Source organism: Lolium perenne, chromosome 5 (genome assembly GCF_019359855.2).
Source record: "Lolium perenne isolate Kyuss_39 chromosome 5, Kyuss_2.0, whole genome shotgun sequence".
Lineage (NCBI taxonomy): Eukaryota > Viridiplantae > Streptophyta > Magnoliopsida > Poales > Poaceae > Lolium > Lolium perenne.
The window spans coordinates 88,194,311-88,211,483 of record NC_067248.2 but is presented as its reverse complement, the minus strand read 5'-3'; the positions used below and the strand labels follow the sequence as shown (position 1 = coordinate 88,211,483).

The following is a 17,173-nucleotide window of genomic DNA, read 5'->3' as shown; positions in this document are numbered from 1 at the left end:
AACTCAGTAAAACAGTAACAAGCAGCGATAGCAGTATTTAGGAACAAGGCCTAGGGATTAGACTTTCACTAGTGGACACTCTCAACTTTGATCACATAACAGAATAGATAAATGCATACTCTACACTCTCTTGTTGGATGATGAACACATTGCGTAGGATTACACGAACCCTCAATGCCGGAGTTAACAAGCTCCACAATTCAATGTTCATATTTAAATAACCTTAGAGTGCATGAAAGATCGACATGACTAAACCAAGTACTAACATAGCATGCACACTGTCACCTTCATATCATGTAGGAGGAATAGATCACGTCAATACCATCATAGCAATAGTTAACTTCATAATCTACAAGAGATCATAATCATAGCCTACGCCAAGTACTAACACGGATGCACACACTGTCACCATTACATCGTGCAGGAGGAATAAAACTACTTTAATAACATCACTAGAGTAGCACATAGATAAATTGTGATACAAAACACATTGCAATCATAAAGAGATATAAATAAGCACTTCACTATGCCATTCATAACAGTGAATAAGTATTCTGTGAAATATAGCCTAAGAGACCCACACGGTGCACACACTGTCACCTTTACACACGTGGGACAAGGAGTCTCCGGAGATCACATAAGTAAAACTCACTTGACTAGCATAATGACATCTAGATTACAAGCATCATCATATGAATCTCAATCATGTAAGGCAGCTCATGAGATTATTGTATTGAACTACATAGGAGAGAGATGAACCACATAGCTACCGGTACAGCCCCGAGCCTCGATGAAGAACTACTCCCTCTTCATGGGAGCAGCAGCGTTGATGAAGATGGCGGTGGAGATGGCAGCGGTGTCGATGGAGAAGCCTTCCGGGGGCACTTCCCCGTCCCGGCGGCGTGCCGGAACAGAGACTCCTGTCCCCCAGATCTTGGCTTCGCGATGGCGGCGGCTCTGGAAGGTTTCGCGTACCGTGGCTTATTCCTCTCGAGGTTTTAGGTCAGGGACCTTTAAATAGGCGAAGAGGTGGAGTCGGAAGGCTGACGGGGCCACCACACAGTAGGGCGGCGTGGGCCCAGCCCTGGCCGCGCCGGCCACACGTGTGGGCCCCCCAGGGCTCCTCTCTGGCGGCTCTCGGGTGTTCTGGATGCTTCCGGGCAAAATAGGAACCTGGGCGTTGATTTCGTCCAATTCCGAGAATATTTCCTTACTAGGATTTCTGAAACCAAAAACAGCAGAAAACAGGAACTGGCACTTCGGCATCTCGTCAATAGGTTAGTTCCGGAAAACGCATAAATATGACATATAATGTGTATAAAACATGTAGGTATCATCAATAAAGTAGCATGGAACATAAGAAATTATCGATACGTCGGAGACGTATCAACTACCACCGCTTCGGGGCATTGAGCACCGCATCGACCTCATACCCGACGCTCCCCTTCCAAACCGCGCCGCATACCGCACCAACCCCGAAGACACCAAGGAGATTCAACGCCAAATACAAGATCTCCTCGCTAAAGGGTACGTTCGAGAAAGCCTTAGCCCTTGTGCCGTTCCCGTGATTCTTGTGCCTAAACCGGATGAGACGCAACGGATGTGTATGGATTGTCGCCCCATCAATGCCATTACCGTCCGTTACCGCCATCCCATCCCGCGTTTAGACGACATGCTTGACGAGTTGAGTGGTGCCACCATTTTCTCTAAGATTGATTTGCGTAGTGGCTACCACCAAATTCGCATGGCAATTGGTGATGAATGGAAGACGGCATTCAAGACCAAGCTTGGTCTATATGAATGGCTCGTCATGCCATTTGGTCTTCCAAATGCTCCTTCGACTTTCATGCGTCTTATGAATCACATTTTGAGACCGCTCATTGGCAAGAGCGTGGTTGTTTACTTTGATGACATTCTCATCTATAGCAAAACTCTCGAGGACCATGTTCAACATGTGAGAGAAGTCTTGTGCATATTACGCCACGAGAAACTCTATGCCAACCTCCCAAAATGCAATTTTGCTCAAAACAAATTGGTTTTTATTGGTTTTGTGGTTTCCGCCAATGGAATTGAGGTGGACTCTTCGAAGGTTGATGCCATACATAATTTGCCTACGCCAACCACCGTTGGGCAAGTTCGGAGTTTCCATGGTCTCGCCGGTTTCTACCGCCGCTTTGTGAAAGATTTTAGTACCATTGCTTGCCCTTTAAACGAACTTACCAAATAGAATGTCCCCTTTGTGTGGGGCAAGGCCCAACAAAATGCTTTTGATGAGTTGAAGAAACGCCTTACCGAAGCTCCTCTTCTTGTTCTTCCAAACTTTGCCAAAACTTTTGAGATTGAATGTGATGCGAGTGGGCTTGGTATTGGTGGAGTCCTTATGCAAGATGGAAAACCCGTGGCATATTATAGTGAGAAGTTGGATGGCGCACGCCTCAACTATCCTATATATGACAAGGAACTTTATGCTTTGGTTCGTGTTCTTGAAGTTTGGCAACACTACCTTTGGCCAAAAGAGTTTGTTATCCATTCGGATCATGAGTCTTTGAAATATTTGAAAAGTCAACACAATTTGAACAAGAGACATGCTAAGTGGGTTGAGTTCATAGAGTCCTTCCCTTATGTAATCAAGTACAAAAAGGGCAAGGAAAACGTGGTTGCGGATGCACTTTCCCGCAAGAATACTCTTCTACTCACTCGCTTGGAGTTTCACATTTTGGGTCTTGAGGAGATCAAAGAACTTTACCCGTCCGACTCTTTCTTTGGACCAATCTTTGAAAAGTGTTCCGTTGACCGAGGATTTGATGATTTTTATTTGCATGATGGCTACTTGTTTAAAGCTAACAAAGTTTGCATACCCGAGTCTTCTCTTCGTAAGTTGCTTTTGCAAGAGTCACATGGAGGTGGTCTCATGGGTCACTTTGGACGCGACAAGACTCTCTCGATGCTATCCACACACTATTATTGGCCACGCATGAAGCGAGACGTGGAGCGCCTTTGCAACCGTTGTACCACATGCTTACAAGCTAAGTCGACATCCAATCCCCATGGTCTTTACATACCTTTACCCATTCCATATGCACCTTGGTCGGATATAAGCATGGACTTTGTGTTAGGCTTACCAAGAACAAAGCATGGGCATGATTCAATCTTTGTGGTAGTGGATAGGTTCTCAAAAATGGCTCATTTCATACCATGTCATAAGAGCGATGATGCTTCACACATTGCTTCATTGTTTTTCAGGGAAGTGGTTCGCCTACACGGAATACCGGCAAGCATTGTGTCGGATCGAGACGTCAAGTTTATGAGTTATCTATGGAAGTCGCTAATGGCAAAGTTTGGAGTGAAGCTCTTATTCTCATCGTCCTCGCACCCTCAAACCGATGGACAAACCGAAGTGGTCAATCGAAGCCTCTCAACACTCCTCCGCACACTCGTGAAGAAAAACTTGAAGTCATGGGAAGATTGCCTCCCCCATGCGGAGTTCGCCTACAATAGAGCCAAGCACTCCACAACATTACGGAGTCCCTTCATGATCGTCTATGGATTCGAACCACCAACGGCACTCGACATCCTCCCACTACCTCTCCATGAAAGGACGAACATGGACTTCGACAAGCGCACCACCGCCATGAAGAAACTACATGAAGATACAAGAGCAACCATAGAAGACCATGTACTTCGACAAGCTACCCGCCTCAACGCCAAGAAGAAAGAAAGAGTGTTTGAAGAAGGCGACCTCGTTTGGGTTCATCTAAGGAAAGAAAGGTTCCCTCAAGAACGCAACTCCAAGCTCAAGCCAAGAGGAGATGGGCCTTTCAAGGTACTCAAGCGCATCAACAACAACGCCTACGTCATCGACATACCAACATCCAAGTACTTAGTGAGCAACACTTTCAACATCTCGGATCTATCCCCACATCATGGAGATGAGGAGGAACAAGAGTCGAGGACGACTCTCTCCCAAGGGGGGGGGGAGATGATGTAGCCCCGCTCGCCAACGACACTACATCAAGACCAACAAGCCCTCCTCGTGGTCCAATGACACGAGCTAGAGCCCAAGCGCTACGCCAAGAGGTGAATTAGCTCCTCTCTACCTATGCCTTTGACACACCCTTGGACGGCTTGCTACTTCATGCAAATACACTATGTTCAATCAGGTACATCGGTCAAGGCACAAGCCATGGAGACCAAGCCAATGGAGGGAGAGCTGGAAATGATGAAGATGGAGCTACAGCGCCCAGGCCGGAACTTCCGCCCTCCAGGACCGGAACTTCCGGCCAGATGCCTCCCAGATGCTTCCAAGATGCCGTCCCGCGCCCAGAGAAGAGGAGCCAGCCGAAACTTCCGCCCCGAGGGACCGGAACTTCCGCCCACTCGGAACTTCCGCCCAAGTTCCGCCCAAGTTCCGAAAGTGCGCCGAAATGCCCCTGGATGATACTGCAAGGAAATGGGCCAATTTCGGAACTTGACCGGAACTTGGCCGGAACTTCCGGCTCCCCGGACCGGAACTTCCGCCCCTGACCGGAACTTCTGCCCAAGACGGCCGGAACTTCCGCCACCGCGAACTTCAGCACAGCAATACTTTTCAGCGTGTAACTTACCCCTTCGCCCCTACTATAAATAGCCTAGTTGGCTCAGATCTGAGATTGGACATAATTTTGAGCTTAAACCAACTTTGAGCTTAGTCTCCCTAGGGTTAGCATCCATCTTGGATAAGCATCCCTCTGTAATCAAGGCACTCTTGTTGTTGATTTGTGAATTGTTGAGTGAGATTCTAGTGCAAGGCACTCTCTCTCTCACCAATCCCCTGTCTCCAACACCAATCTCTCTCCGGGAATTCTGCCGCGTGCCTCTTCCTTGGAGATTCTATTGGCGTGATCTACCGAGTCACGAGGGTAAGTATCGGGTGTATCGGGTTGGTGTGCGTGCGTGAGTACCGGTGTTCTTCGTGTTCCTCGTGTTCCTCGCGCTCTCCCACCTCTTCCCCTTGGATCTTGGGTCAAATCGCGAGATCGGGTCAGTCCCTAGATCTCAGATCTCATCAAGGTGGGATTCCGAATAGTCGGTCTTGTTCTGGGGGTTGGCCTCAAAAGAAGTACACGAGAGTTGCAGCAATGGATAACTTTTAATCTAATCAAAATCCAAGTCTAAACGTGACGGCTATGGGGGTATATAAAGGAGGAAAAGGTGGGGTTTCGGCCAGCCATGCATATGGTGGCCAAACCAAACCCTAGAAGGCCTTTCCCCCTTCAATACGGACTCTAAAAAATGGCTGACTTAAATCCTGCGAAAATTACATGGGCCTGGCCCAAAACTAATGGTGTCGCAGCACCATGAACTCATATGGACGAAATTATGAAGTGGGGAACTCTATATTTCGTCCATGTCTTCATCTCCAATTATGGTGGCTTCAATGTTCTGAAATCTCCACTCGCCGCGTCCTCTTCAATCTCACATGTTTGCTGCCATCTCCTCCATGTGTGATCATGCTCCAATGCTTGTCCCTCTCATCCATGCTAGATCCATCATTCCTAAGAGTAATAAACACATCTGATTTAGGCAGCATCATATTCTCATGTATGTGAGAAATAGTTCCAAGAAACGAAAGTACCTGATAGTTAAGTTGTTTGGCACGAGCTCGAGTGATTGGTCCTTGTATTTGTGTGGTTGTAGGTACAACGGTTGTATCAATAGATGGGATGTCCTCATCACTTACGGGAGATTCGTACAAGATTTTTTTACGGGATGAGTTGGCAACCAGCGAGCGACCGCATGAGATCTTGCAAGAACTGGTGCATGACTCTCTTCCAATCACTCAAATCCACGTCGTGCCCGTAAAAAAATCCCGTACAGATCTGCCCGTGGGTATAGCATTTCTTTTTTTGCTTTTGAATATATCTCGCTCTATGTAGCACGCTCATACGAAACATATCTACTATTTTGATGTTTCTAATGTTATTATTCATGATACTTGATAAGTTTTATTATATTTATTGGAACTAACATATTAATATTTGTAAAAGTGCACATGTTTTTTAATTACACTTTGATATGTAAGGATTGCATGTATATTAGACTAATCACGAAGTAACCTCTCATTGTGTTGAAATTCGGAATTTCTCAAAATTTATCCCTCATAGACGTGTTCTTCAAGACCGCCAAAAGGATTTGCGAAGATGATATCAAATAAAATAAATCAAGACATGAGAGTTGTGTGCCTCTTCTAAAACTTTCGTTTGCCTATTTAAACATCTAAATCTGAGTTCTTATGGAACCAAAAAGTCTGATTTACATAACAGAAAATAATAAAAATTGTATACATATAAGAACATACGTGAATATATGTAGTTTTTATCCAGAAATAAAGGTAGGGCAGCTGTCCCATCTTGCCCTAAGGGGAGCTCCACCCCTGCATCAGCCTATCGCTGTCAATTTGTTGGCACATGTGCACCATTTAAGACGGCCAAGTTCTGGAGTGCCAACGAAAGCCCAAAATGTCGTTTCTATGCTTGGCATGTCCTTCATGGAAAGATCCTCACCGCGGACAACTTGGCACTTCGAGGTTCGCCTAATGACCCGATTTGCAAATTATACAAAATAAATCTAGAACCGGTGCGACACTTGATGTTGGGGTGCAACTAATCAGCGATGATCAAGGAGAAGATCTTCTCGGTGGTTGCTATCATCAGGGTTGCTGCTCCTCCTTTGGAGCGATGCATCAATTCTTGGTGGGATGACATGATCGTTGGGCTGCCGAAGGATGAGAGAAGAGAAGTCATCTATGTTTGCTACCCTATGGACAAGTTTTTTTAGCAGCTTTGGCATCCTCTGTCACCCTGGTCTATTGTTCTCTAGCTCCGCTAGTGGTGGTGGTGATGGTTAAGGAGGAGATCGATCCGCGGGCATATGCCCATAGTCAGGAACCATGAGATGTCCATGTAGCCTCATAGGCTTGCTTTCTTACTTTTGCCACAAAAAAACCCTTTGCACATAACAATCTATTATATCTAATCGTGTGCAAGAACAACTGCTTTAACCCTAAAAAATGCCATCGAAAGACACCTTTGACACTGGCACCACTGTGTCTCTAAGGTGCAACCTCACCGTACATGACACTGTTGAAATACAAATGCTTGTTTCCGGTTACCGTGCCATGTGAGTTTGAAAAAGTGTTGTATTAACCTCTCAAAAAAGGTACCATAGAACCATTGTTATATATAGAAATTGCGAGTGGATGAAAACCTTAACGAGACACAAATGATGTAAAGACATGATATAACTATGTATCATTTTTGAAGTGTAATAGGTTTTTTAGGAAATTCCCAAAATCTTAGGTGTATCTTAGTACTTACATTTTGGCCTACAGTTATAGGATTACTCCCAAACTCCCACGGACATCGATAATTGTGCACATTAGTGCTCTGGGAGGGTACCCATCTTTCGTAGTCCACCCTGAAGTGGTGGTACATATTCTCATGGTCGTCTACACATTCTTTTGATCCCAAATCTAGCGGGTCCACGCATAATTGTAAAGAGCTATTATGACACCTTAAATGCTCGCTCCACACATTTTCTAGTAGTTGCTTGCATATATAGTTGTATAGTACACTTTCTTACCTCCGTTAGTACACTTTCTTACCTCGGTGAGGCTAGTTACTGATGTCACGGATGTTACTTATTTAGGATAGATTCCATATGCAAGAAAATATCCCATTTTGTACCATGATCATTAACTTCAAACGTGACAAGAGGTTTCACTCCACATGCTAACCTGCAAAAGTGATGCAAGCAGTAAACACATTAATATCATTGCAAGAACCAGACATCTCAAAGTAAGCATGCAAAATTCATAGTTTCATGTCCGCAATAGCTTCAAGGATAATGGTAGGATCATGGACATGCATGGTGAATTTCCCATGCCATGTCGCACTCAGTTCTTCCACCTCCAAATACATACACTCTATGGATGCAAACATCCACCCGGAAGCCCCTAACTTTTGCGAGAGTACTTCGCTAAGTCTTAGGTGCAGGTGTGGGAGTCTCGACACACATTACTTGTAATGGATGATGTTAATATTGTAACCAAATTCCACCTTCTATAGAACTAAGGTATGAAATTGAATACTCTAGAATAAAACATGAGGTACTCCCATATGTGATCATTCTTTTTTTAGGATCCCATATGTGATCATTCTTTTTTTTAAGGATCCCATATGTGATCATTCGTAACGATGCTATGACCTTTTGATAGCACAATGGCCAAGAGTTACAACATCATCCTCGCCACCTTGAGGTACGGATCATGGGCCTTGACAAGAGTTGCAATACGTATGAATAATTTAGGAGACATCCTAAACCGATGTGTGACGTTGTTCAATAGATGCACCAAGTTAGGATTGAAGTAGTCTGACATGATTTGGAGGTGGCCTTCATGCCTTCCTCGATTAATTATCCGAAGACCAACCACAGAGTCGCCATGTTTGTTTTTCTATTTGGCTCCATATCAAGCAACATGAAAACTGCAATCTCCTATTCGTCATCCCATTCCTCAACCAGTGATGAATCATCAAAAAATATAGCCAAAGGAAATTAATCTGCCCAATTTACATTCACATAGCACCATCAACACAATTGCACACACAAAACATATCAGTTGGAAAAAGGAAAAACAATTTTACCTTTGCGAAATTTCATCGAATGCGTTCAAGGCTCCAATCTCAACTCCGGCTGCCACTTGTGTAGTTAGTAGCAGGGGTGGCGATGGAGATTTGGAAGAGCGTGGACAAGGTGACCTACATCGTGGCACAACCGGTTGAGGTCGTGACGACCTCACATGGGCTTGCGACGGACGTAGATCAACTCGCGATGTCATGCTCCATTACGGGGGTTGGGTGGGATAGCCGGAGGTGGCTAGGACGAGTGAGAGAGGAGGTGCCTGGGCTAGCTGGGTCATTGGAGTCAGCTGGACGATCTCCAGACAAGTTGTTAAAGACGTTCTCGGGGCCGAAGAGAGGGAAGTTTCTAACTTCTAGTGGAGGATGTCAACAAATTGCTACAGTTATATCTAGATTCGTTTAATTTTGATATATTTTTTGATTTTCGTGCTAGAAAAAAATGTTTTGACCATGAGTTTTGGCATTCGTCTCTAGAAGGGAGAGGTTTAGGAGTTATAAAAGGGACTAGGGTCTCTAATCTTTGATTCGTTTTGTGAAAGCATCCTTGTCTACCTAGGTATATCTACACACTAGTTACAAAGTAGGTCTTGCAGGGTCTAATTAAAAATAATTCGCCTAAGAAATTGGAGAAAGAAGGTTCCTTCCTTTCCTCTCATCTCCCTCTTCATCCCGTGAGTCAAGTTCCACTCTGACCGCCGTGACCTAGAGACGCTGCGGCGCCGTAGCTTACCGTCCCCGCCGACGCCACACCCCCAAACACTCCGCCGCCTCTCACGCGCGTCGCTGCTCCCGTTCTACCTCCATCTCGTCCCTGCTGTCTCGCAATCTTGGGCAGTTATTTTGGAGGTATGGCCTTTTGGCTATCCAGCGATTACTTAATCCTACCAAATTAACTTCTGCAAAATTTGGGTGAGCACCATCCAGATCGGCCCCTGGATCTGAGTGGTTTCATGGCCTCCGTGGCTTGGAATCACATCTCGTTTGGGACAAGGTTGGGGATTTTGTTAGCATGAAAAGGAATTAAAGTGTTGGGTTTTCTCTGTTATAAGGTTAGGGTCCATGGAGATCGTATTATTTCTCTTGGATCGTCTCCATGCTTACTGAAAATAATAAAAGAAGGAACCTGTTGTGTACTCATTGGTGGACGTTAAACGCACACAAAAAAGGACTTCAGAAGCCTTTTTGTTTAGAACTTTAAGAAAAATTCTGTTTCTGCTATTCGGAATAGGAGTCAAACAAAGCTAAAGTTTTGTAACATGTGTAACCATGGATGACGACACTTTTCCTTGTGCGATGAAAATGCAGGATCGGGCGGCCGCGCTGAAGTCTAAACTGTGCACTTTCAGGAGGAATTGTTACCATTTCAGATTGCCTGTCCGTCTTTCCGCAAATGTTTTGGTGAAATTTGGACATTGTGCTCGTCTAGTAGCTTTGGGGGTATAGAATTATATTGCCTGTTGTGTTCTCAAAGGTTGAGGCAGCTCCTGATTGCAAAGAACCGGCCAGTTGCTGACTTCCCCGGGCGTTTCCATTCAGGTGCGTTAATCTAATACCACGAGATGTTTGGCTATTCTATGTTCAAACTTACGGTCTATGCATGGGTTGGAGTTTATCCACCTGTAGCTGTTGTACTTGGTTTGACGTTGTTTAATCAAAGAAAAGCTGACAATTCATCAACATCAATGTGCCGGCCGGAAAATTAGCCTATAGGAGAGTGAAGAAAATCTTAGCAGCTTGTGTCCAGGCTAAAGGGGTGTCATGTTTGTCACACTTGTCCAAGCAATTTCCAACCATGATGCTCAAATGACTTTGCTGAGATAGCTACACTCCCCCGGCCACAAAATTTCATTAGCACTAGTACATCGATGTTCGATCATTAGTTCCTACTATATTATATATTAATACTGCCTGGTTTTGAGTGGTAAATTCTTTTTTCCTTGTTAATCTATTGGATGGGAGGGTATGAATCAGCACCTACTCCATGTGAGAACTTTAAAATGAATGGGTCTTACAGTTTATGTGTGTATGCAACTGCGCTTGGGTGAATTTAGTAATGCGATGAGCACAGCTTGTGTCATAATTAGTGCTATTTTGAACTGAGAATACATCATAGGCCTCAACTAGCATGTTCCCGTGAATGCAGAAAATCATACCGTGCTTGTGTAGCTCTGGAGACAGTTTTACGTTAACATCTTGCAGTAATACGATGTACTTAGAGGAATACAATGTAATGTACTTCGATCTTAATCATGTTATTTGTGGTTACTGGTAATTCAGCTCTTGATCTTCATCAACACACATTTATTTAAGCAGGTAGTGGTAGATATAGGCTTTGTTTGACGTGAATAGTAGATAGCAGTTACTTTCTTAGTATATATATATATGATACAAGTCTGTTGAGAAAGGTTGCATTGGTGTGGGTGAGTGTAGCACTGTAGTTATGTGAACATGTTTGTCAGTAATAGAGTTGGTTGAAGATCCACATTAGAGAATGCTTGCATTGCTTTGTGAACTGTAGTTTGGGTGCTAGCTCTTTTCATTTTCAAACAATCCCTTTACGCCATTGGTAATCATATTGCATTTACTGATGCAAAGTAAAATAAACCATAGCACTATGTTACTGCAGCCAAGTAAAATGCTGTATAGTTCATATTATCTTGATTGCTTATTCTTGTATTGAACATGCATATCTTTAAGAACTTTCTGTTGATATCAGACAGATAATTTACTAAAGTACTACTGTTTCCTTTCCTTTTTAAGAGCATATGATGAGTTACTAAAACGACGACAAATAAGCGCAATACCATGCTTCCAGTTACATTTTTTTTAATATTATCACATAAGTAGTTTGTGTTTCCATTCCATCGAATTGGGACACATATTTGATTGAATCATCTGATAATACAGTCTTGGACATAGCAAGGGGCTAGGATGGTGCCAAATCATCTAGTCTCTTGTATTAGTCTCATGAATTCTGGTTATAGTTGATTTCACAGCTCTGGTTGGTTGGAGTTTATATGATTGCTGTTGATTAAAGATAAGAAATCAATCCGATAGTTGTCAGATATTTGGCACCGTGCAAACAAGTTCTTTTGATTGAAATCTTATTTGATCATTTTGATCATAAGTTTTATTGATACCTTGGGTTTTGCATTGACTGAACCTGAAAGTTGCTAGTTTATGTATATATATGGATGACACTGTTGAAGTTGGTTAACATAAACTATATATTTTTCTGCTTTGCCTGCCTTTTGGACATCAGCATTTTCATATGCTTATATATATGTCTCAAATAGTCTAGACTTGGTGAGGATTTTTTTTGAGGGAAAGACTGGCTGAGGATTTAGTTACTAATATATAAGTTGCAATGTTAACTTAACTTATTATGTACTTCCAATTGGTCCCAGACAGTTTGTTCAAGATGCCAAATGCAGAGAACAAGTTGTTCAGGATGACAAGTGCAGATGCCAATATTGCTGCGCTGCACAAGGAATGGGATGATGCTCGGTGTCCAATTTGCATGGACCATCCCCACAACGCCGTTCTCTTGTTGTGCAGTTGTCATGACAAAGGATGCAGATCCTACATATGTGATACGAGCTATAGACACTCAAATTGCCTAGACAGGTACAGGAAAATGAAAGTGAACCACATGGACAGTTCATCACAGCCAAGCTCTTCCTTGCCCAGAGATACGAGTAACCAAACTGTTGAGCAGAGATCTCGTTTTGGTCTCAACAGAGAAAGCTCCAGACTGTTAATAGATGTACCCGAATTCCGTGAAGATCTAGGTCATCAACATGTCATTCACAGCTCTGCGGTCATATCAGGACAACATGAAGCAACTAACCATAATCAGGAACCAAATTTAACACTGGAAGCTCATCATGGAGAAGGAAGTGAGCCAGCGGAGTCAGCTGAGGCATCCAGCTTCAACCAATTGATATGCCCATTGTGTAGGGGTGCTGTCAAGTGCTGGGAGATCATCAAAGATGCCAGACAGTATTTGGATGAGAAGCCAAGAGCTTGCTCGAGGGAAGGATGTGCATTTTCTGGTACCTATGGTGCTCTACGTAGACATGCCAGGAGGGTCCACCCCAAAACAAGGCCTGCTGATGTGGACCCATCAAGACGCCGTGCGTGGCACCGCCTGGAGAACCAGCGGGAGTATGGTGACATACTGAGCGCAATTGGGTCAGCTATGCCTGGGGCTGCTGTGTTTGGAGATTATGCTATTGAAGGTGGTGATATGTTGTTACATGACCGTGAAGGCAGTGGGCCAAGTGAACGAAGTGGTTCTTTGTTGACAACACTTTTACTATTCCACATGATGAGCAGTAGTCCTGTGAGATCAGGAGATGAGTTAAGAGTCGCATCAAGGGGCCTGAGAAGGCAGAGGCGACGCTATCTGTGGGGAGAAAACTTATTAGGTATCCCTTACGATGATGACGAGGAGGATAACCTAGATGAAGAGGTTCAGAGGCCAAGGAGTCGCCGAAGGTTCAGAAGATCAAGGTCGGAGGAGCGGCACTGATGAATGGCAAACCGTGGTAATTACATTCTTCACCTGTTGTGAAGTTCTTTACCCTTGAATTAACGATGACTCCTTGCGTGATCTTTTCCATGCCAGCAAAGTTTGAATGGTTAAACCCTCATTTCTATTCACAAGGCCTCCTATAGTGATGTCATCAGAAATCGTGACCCTTGGGACTTGCTGGAACGCGTGCTTGCTATCTTAACTGGAGCTGCTCATGATACGCGTCGCATTAATTTGCTCGGCGTGTTATATATCTCTTTTGCTGTATAGAGTGTTGGGAGCTACAGTTTTCTGAATTCATGCATGTACTGTTTGCAATTTGATGTCGTTGTTCAGTTGAAGCAGGAAGGAATCACATTTCCCCCTGATGGTTATGTGTATGTTGGTTATATTCTGTCTGTTCAAGATTATCAGGCGATTTTGTTCCTGTCTCAAATCTTCAGAATGCATGCTGATTCCGTGTGTGTGTGTTCTTTCTGTTAGAGGACAAGACTTTTAAAAGATGGTACTCAACTCTTCCTGTTATAACTCAACATAGTTTGACTTTCTGAAAAAAATATAGGCCTTAAGCCTTGGGATGGAGGTAGTATTCAGAAAATGGATGCATGCATATCGGCCTCAGCACAACGTTACTGGTCATGTAGTATCTTTGAATTTTATATTCTAATTTATTATTTTCGATAAAGGATGATTTATTACTTGAAAGGTCTAAGTATTACATAACTAGGATGCACACCGTCCAGTAAAAAGTACAAAAAAAGGCGCGACATAAGAAATCAACAAGAAACTGTATGGAAATCTAAGGTGGTGGAGGACCTATCCTTACATAACGGTAAATAACCTGCATAAGAGAATGATTTTTATCGTTAATCTTTTTGTCATTTCTACATGACCATATCTATCAAATAACGGCAAGCTTTTTCAACCTAATAAGGATGTTAAACTCTTTTTTTTTGTGAATGTTAAACCTATGATTCATCATGTTCGAGCCAATTGCTAAAAATATTAGCGACCGTAGGTAGTTGGTACTCACAAATTCGGCATTCTTCCTAAATCCAATTTTCCAATCCTACGTAACATCGAAAGGAACATAATTGGCCGGCGCAGGAAGGGAGGCTCCAGCTCTTTCTCACCCGAGAGCTTGGGATCCGATCCTGTGTCCGGTTCAAGATCTCGGCCGGTGCGTTTGCTAGTTGTATCATCTAGGTCAACACAAGGATGCATAGTGCGTACCATATAAGCGTATCATCATGCTTGCCTGTGCAATAATATCATGGACGAAAAGTAAGCGGAGTATCAAATTAACCCCACCGCATGCTTCACACGAGCTGATCGTGCATCGATCGTGTACACTTAGCATTGATCGTGCATCCCATGAACCAAGAAGCAAACGGACCTGGACACATAGTGCATACTCCGTGCCAACTACTGCAAGATGGCACGGTGCAATAGCAGTATGATCACAATGACAGAGATGCAGTGCTGGCCCTGCCTGGCTAGTTATCCACCGTAGTACGCCAATGATCGAGGCAAATGAAAATAACTAAGTACTACTCGTAGTTTCGATTCCCTAACACACTTCCTAATTAGTTAGTTATAATCACTTGGTAGAATACTATCTAAACCCCTCAGCCGATATGATGATGCATGCTCTCGGCTGCCTCCTCTCATCTAGGTAGAGGGCCATTGGAAGCCATGGAAGCTCAGTACCCCAAGTTCCTCCTCTACGGCCTCCTTATCCTGGGGTCATGGCTCATCTCCTGCCTCCTCCACTTCCAGTTCCTCCACATCTACCTCTTGTCCGCTAACCCCAACTCAGGAGCGGCGTTCCATGTCGTCCTCCCGCGCTCGGTTCCCATCGCGCTGAATGTCAGCTTCCTTCCACCAGCTCCTTCTCCCGTCGGTCCCGATCAGGATGGCGCGCTGGCGCTGCCCCCGGCACCATCCTCGGCGTCGTGCGAGGGGAGGTATGTGCACATGCTGGATGTGCCTTCCCGGTTCGACGTTCTTGGCGGCTGCGCCGAGGGCTCGCCGGCGTTTCAGGACGAAGGCAGCATGTGCTCCCTGATGGTCAATGCCGGCATGGGCCCCGAGCTCCCTCCCGCCACCGGCAACGGCAGCGATGGTGACACCGGCGTCATTCCCAACACCGGATGGTAAGCTCTTTGATCCATTAACTGATGCTGCTGGTCGCTACATTGCCATATGAGCTGCTTCATATCAGCAATTCAGCACGCGTCTAAGAATAATGAGCACGTGCAGGTACAACACGAACCAATACGCCCTGGAGGTGATCGTACACAACCGGATGCGCCTGTACGAGTGCCTCACCGACGACCCAGCAGCAGCCACGGCAGTGTACGTGCCCTACTACCCAGGGCTGGAGCTCCAGCAGCACCTCTGCGACCGCAATTTTACGGTGCGCAACAGTCTCTCCTCCGAGTTCCTCCAGTGGCTGTCGTCGCGGCCCCAGTGGGCCGCCTTCGGGGGCCGTGACCACTTCATGGTCGCCGCCAAGACCAACTGGATGTTCCGGCAGAGCGCCGCCGTCAAGTGCGGCAACGACTTCCTTGATCACCCTGAGTCCCGCAACATGACGGTGCTGACCTACGAGTCAAATGCCTGGAAGCCGCTGGACTTCGCTGTGCCGTACCCGAGCTACTTCCACCCCACGTCGGCCGGCGAGGTGGCCGGGTGGCAGGAGCGCGCCCGCGCCGCGGAGCGGCCGTGGCTCTTCACATTCGCCGGCGCGCCACGTGCCAACGGGATGCTGGTTATCCGCGACCGTATCATTGACTCGTGCACGTCATCGAGCCGGTGCCGGCTTGTCGACTGCAGCCACGACAAAACCTGCAAGTCGCCGCGGAGGGTTGTCTCCGCATTCGCCGCCTCCCGCTTCTGCCTGCAGCCGAACGGCGACTCCTACATGCGCCGCTCCTCGGTCGACTCCGTCATGGCTGGATGCATCCCCGTTTTCTTCCACGAGGCGTCCACCTTTAAGAAGCAGTACCGGTGGCACCATCCGGAGCCGGACAGTAGCGACGGCGAGGAGCGCCGGTACTGGGTGCTCATCGACCCGGACGAGCTCCTCGAAGGGAAGGTGGACATCGAGGAGGTGCTGGCAAGGCATACCGATGAGGAGGTGGCCGCCATGAGGGAGGAGGTCATCAAGATGATCCCGAGGTTCTTGTACGAGGACTCCAGGGTGAGGTTCGAGGGAGACATGAGGGATGCGTTTGACGTTTCCTTTGATGAGGTGATGGGGAGGATGAGGAGGATCAAGAACGGCCAGGATTTGGGATAGTTCTTTTTAGGGGTAGCAAAGCAACACTTTATTCAATAGTTAGGGCTAAATGGCCCGATACAATTCTAGCAATCTTTGCTGGAAAATCAAGTACTCCCCGCGACTCAAATTAATTGACACACCTCAAATGCTCAATAGTACGCTTGTAATGAACATACTATATGAATGCATCGATTAATTCGGGCCTGATGGGGCACTACAAAAACATGATAACAATCGGATTACATCAATGACCCAACTTGAGGAGTACATATTTAAGCTTGGGCGACATGGCACACTAGAGATGGGGCCAATAGAAATATGAATCCAGCATATTACACCTTGTATGCAGCGTCCTGTGTGTGTGTGGGCGGAAGGGGGGGGGGGGGGGTGAGCTGAGCTGATAGAGGACTCAACCTCTTGGGTGACCTGATGTTCATGGATTCGAGGGGATTTGCGGAAGAACACCAAGAACACAAGATACAACGCACACCACATTCGGTACAAATCGGTTTGCTCTCAGTGGCACAAACCATCGCTCCTAGAGAATCACGAGGGAGATATCGCTAGGTAGAATCCCACGTGAGAGATTGGCAAGAAGATGGTAGAATCACTTAGGTGAGAGAGTAACAAGGGATCAACCAAGTAGAAGATGCCATCTATCACATGATGGCT

General features: G+C 45.5%; 2 protein-coding genes across 3 annotated transcripts; both read left to right on the top strand.

The window, feature by feature from the left end:
• The first annotated feature begins 9,288 nt into the window (after positions 1-9,288).
• Positions 9,289-13,642, top strand: LOC127300750 (uncharacterized). Of its 2 annotated transcripts, none has more exons than XM_051330914.1 (3): positions 9,289-9,524; positions 9,984-10,214; positions 12,090-13,642. In XM_051330914.1, exon 3 carries the CDS (start codon positions 12,100-12,102, stop codon positions 13,210-13,212), a length of 1,113 nt encoding a protein of 370 aa, XP_051186874.1. In that variant the 5' UTR covers positions 9,289-9,524; positions 9,984-10,214; positions 12,090-12,099; the 3' UTR covers positions 13,213-13,642. The 2 variants fall into 2 exon arrangements, with proteins under 2 accessions (XP_051186874.1, XP_051186873.1); XM_051330913.1 differs by having other exon boundaries at positions 12,086-13,642.
• A 1,268-nt stretch (positions 13,643-14,910) lies between these two features.
• On the top strand, positions 14,911-16,526 carry LOC127298028 (xyloglucan galactosyltransferase KATAMARI1 homolog). The gene is made up of 2 exons (XM_051328027.2): positions 14,911-15,371; positions 15,478-16,526. The coding sequence occupies exons 1-2, from the start codon at positions 14,911-14,913 to the stop codon at positions 16,517-16,519; spliced, it is 1,503 nt and encodes a 500-aa protein (XP_051183987.1). The 3' UTR covers positions 16,520-16,526.
• The last annotated feature ends 647 nt before the right edge of the window (positions 16,527-17,173 follow it).

Bases quoted from the DNA above. Each gene is read 5' to 3' on its own strand.
- LOC127300750 (XM_051330914.1), top strand. From the start codon at position 12,100: ATGCCAAATGCAGAGAACAAGTTGTTCAGGATGACAAGTGCAGATGCC.
- LOC127298028 (XM_051328027.2), top strand. From the start codon at position 14,911: ATGGAAGCTCAGTACCCCAAGTTCCTCCTCTACGGCCTCCTTATCCTG. The intron at 15,372-15,477 runs GTAAGCTCTTTG...GAGCACGTGCAG, and splicing joins GTCATTCCCAACACCGGATG to GTACAACACGAACCAATACG.